Source organism: Cynara cardunculus, assembly GCF_001531365.2.
Source record: "Cynara cardunculus var. scolymus isolate 2C chromosome LG 12, CcrdV1, whole genome shotgun sequence".
In the NCBI taxonomy this organism is placed as follows: domain Eukaryota; kingdom Viridiplantae; phylum Streptophyta; class Magnoliopsida; order Asterales; family Asteraceae; genus Cynara; species Cynara cardunculus.
In genome coordinates this window covers 29052332-29055252 of record NC_037539.1, presented here as the reverse complement: position 1 = coordinate 29055252, position 2921 = coordinate 29052332, and the positions used below count along the sequence as shown (strand labels likewise).

Genomic DNA, 2921 nt, shown 5'->3' with positions numbered 1-2921 from the left:
GGTCAAGGAAACGATCGTGAATAATTTTAGTTCTTATGGTGTAATCTCGGAATTTCAAAACTAAAGGGACCAGATACACTAGAAATCAAAACTCGAAGGACCAGTATGTAAAACTTTCCTATTTTTATACCGTTGCATCTCGTTCGCTTGCATCCTTAATCCCATCTCTCTCTCTCTCTCACTCTCTCTTTCTCTCACACACACACTTCACACACCTCACGAAGCGAAGAAGATTCGATTCGAAGGGAAAATTCAAAAATGGCGTCGTCTTCGTCAAGTAATTCATGGATTCTCTCTCTGAAAGTTCTGTTAGTCTCCGTTGGCGTTGTATCTACAGCTATGGCGATGAAATTAGCCGTTCCATTGATGTTGAACTTCGCCGTATACGACCTCCCTGTGATTTGGTACGTTGTCGTCTCCTGGCTCAAGCCTCCGTATCTCTATGTTGTCATAAACGGAATCATCATCACCATCGCCGCCTCCTCACGCTTCCAACACAACCGTCACCAGGAGAATCAATCTCAGCAGCAGGTTGATCCACCAAACGCTCTTTCACCGTCAGATCTAACGTCTGGCTTGCCTCCGGTGACGATTCATCCGAGTTTCGGTTGTGTGGAGCATCCTACGGTCGCTTACGATAGTGAGCCTAGCGTAATGGTGGAGCCTCCAGTGGTGTATGAGAGTAAACGTGGGGTTATGGATGTGGAAACGGTGGCTGTGAGTGGTTCAGAGGTTGTTAGAGGAGTTGAGGATGAGTTTGTTGTGTCGAGATCCTCGTGGAATCCACCGCAGAATATAATTAACTCTCCTCCACCTCCAAAAAAGGTTCAATCGGAGTTCATTTTGACAGTCAAAGAGAAACAACTCGTAACGTCCAGATTCGCTCACCATCGTAAACCGACAAAAACCAGTCCAGAAGGTAATTAATTAAGCATCGTGAACAATTTCTTGCATAAAATAACATCTCTGCAATGCATTTTGCATTTCTAATTCAAATATTGCAATATTAACTTTGATCGTCGCCGCCTCGACGGCAGGAGAATATTAACGACATCATATTTCAACAGGTGCCAGAGCACTGAGGGTGCTGAAGCCTAAGAAGCACGAAACGATGGAGAGCACGTGGAAGATGATAACCGATGGCCGTCACATGCCGTTGACGAGGCACCTCCGGAAGTCGGACACCTTCGGAAACGTCCACCGCGACAACCAGTCCGACGACTCCCCAGCGGCAGCGAAGACGAAGGTGGTGAAGAAATCAGAGACGTTCAAGGACCGTATAAACTACGAGAACGAGAATCAGTATCCACATCCGTCGTCGAGAAATTCGTCGCCGGCGTCGGGAGGGAAGTTGAGGAAAGAGGGATCAATGAGTCACGACGAGTTGAATCGGCGAGTTGAAGCGTTCATAAAGAAGTTTAATGATGACATGCGGTTGCAGAGGCAGGAGTCCCTGAATCAGTACATGGAGATGGTTAACCGTGGGCCCCACTGATATAAAAGAAGAATTTTGTTCCTTGAAAATAGTTTTTGATATTTTCAAATATTAAATAAAAACAAAAAAAAAGAGTTTCTTTGGGTATTAAATTATGAAAGGAGTTAGTTTAGATATACGATGATGGTGGGTGGGGGAATTCTTTTGTTTTCTTCTTCTTCATTTAATATAAAGTTCTTTATTCTATTTTAATTATTTTTGGTCTAAGGTGTACTTGTTATAAATACTACAAATATGTGGTTTTAGTAAAGGGAAAATGATGAAAATAACCATTCTATACAATTTTTTACACAAAATAATCAGTTTTTAGGGGTTTTATAAAACTAACCACACGGATCTTCCTCGGTGGCGATTCGTACTAGTGGGGGCGATCTGGCCTTTTTCTTAGAAATTTTTTTTTTAATTTTTTTTTTCCACTTGGGCGTGAGCCACGTCATCGGATCGCCCCTGGAGGCGATCCAGGCTTTTTTTTTTAATTTTTTTTCTTTTTTTTGTAATACCAATTTCACTATAAATATCAACCTCCTATTTCATAATTTTTCACACATTCCCTTTCATTTCTCTTCTCATATATTCTACTCTTACAATCTTTAACACATTAAACACAATCAACCATCACAAAACATGAAATCACGTCAAAGTGATAATGTTTGTGTGTATCTTCGAAGTGGCAGTTAAAACCCGTACGCATATATACGTTAAAAATACGTACGTGAATATACGTAAATATGCGTACGGGTTTTATATACGTTAAAATACGAACTTTCAATTTTTGTACCATTTATATCGCTTTTTTTTACGTAATATATATATATATATATATATTACCGCAATTTATATCGTTTTTTTTACGTTATGCATATATATATATATATATATATGTTACCGTAATTTATATCGTTTTTTTACGTTTTGCATCTCTATATATATATATACGTTATCGCAATTTATATCGGTTGTTTTTACATTATGCATCTATATATATATATATATACGTTACCGCAATTTATATCGCTTTTTTTACGTAAATGTAAGTAGGTATACATATACGTATATACATACGTACACATATATACGTACATACATACGTGAAGATACGTAAATATGCGTACGAGTTTTAACCCGTACACATATATACGTATAAAATACATACGTAAAACGTACGTGAAGATACGTAAATATGCGTATGGGTTAAAACCCGTACGCATATATACGTTAAAAATACGTACGTGAATATACGTAAATATGCGTACGTGTTAAAACCCGTACGCATATATACATATAAGATACGAAGTTTCAATCTTTGTACTGTTTATATCGTTTTTTTTACGTAATGCATCTCTATATATATAAATGTTACCGCCACTTCGAAGATACATACAAACATCATCACTTTGACGTGATTTCATGTTTTGTGATGGTTTAT

At 38.1% G+C, this 2921-nt stretch overlaps 1 protein-coding gene across 1 annotated transcript; it reads left to right on the top strand.

Annotated features, from left to right (window-relative positions):
• The first annotated feature begins 245 nt into the window (after positions 1–245).
• On the top strand, positions 246–1636 carry LOC112523516. Its single transcript, XM_025133140.1, has 2 exons — positions 246–919; positions 1068–1636. The coding sequence occupies exons 1-2, from the start codon at positions 259–261 to the stop codon at positions 1493–1495; spliced, it is 1089 nt and encodes a 362-aa protein (XP_024988908.1). The 5' UTR covers positions 246–258; the 3' UTR covers positions 1496–1636.
• The last annotated feature ends 1285 nt before the right edge of the window (positions 1637–2921 follow it).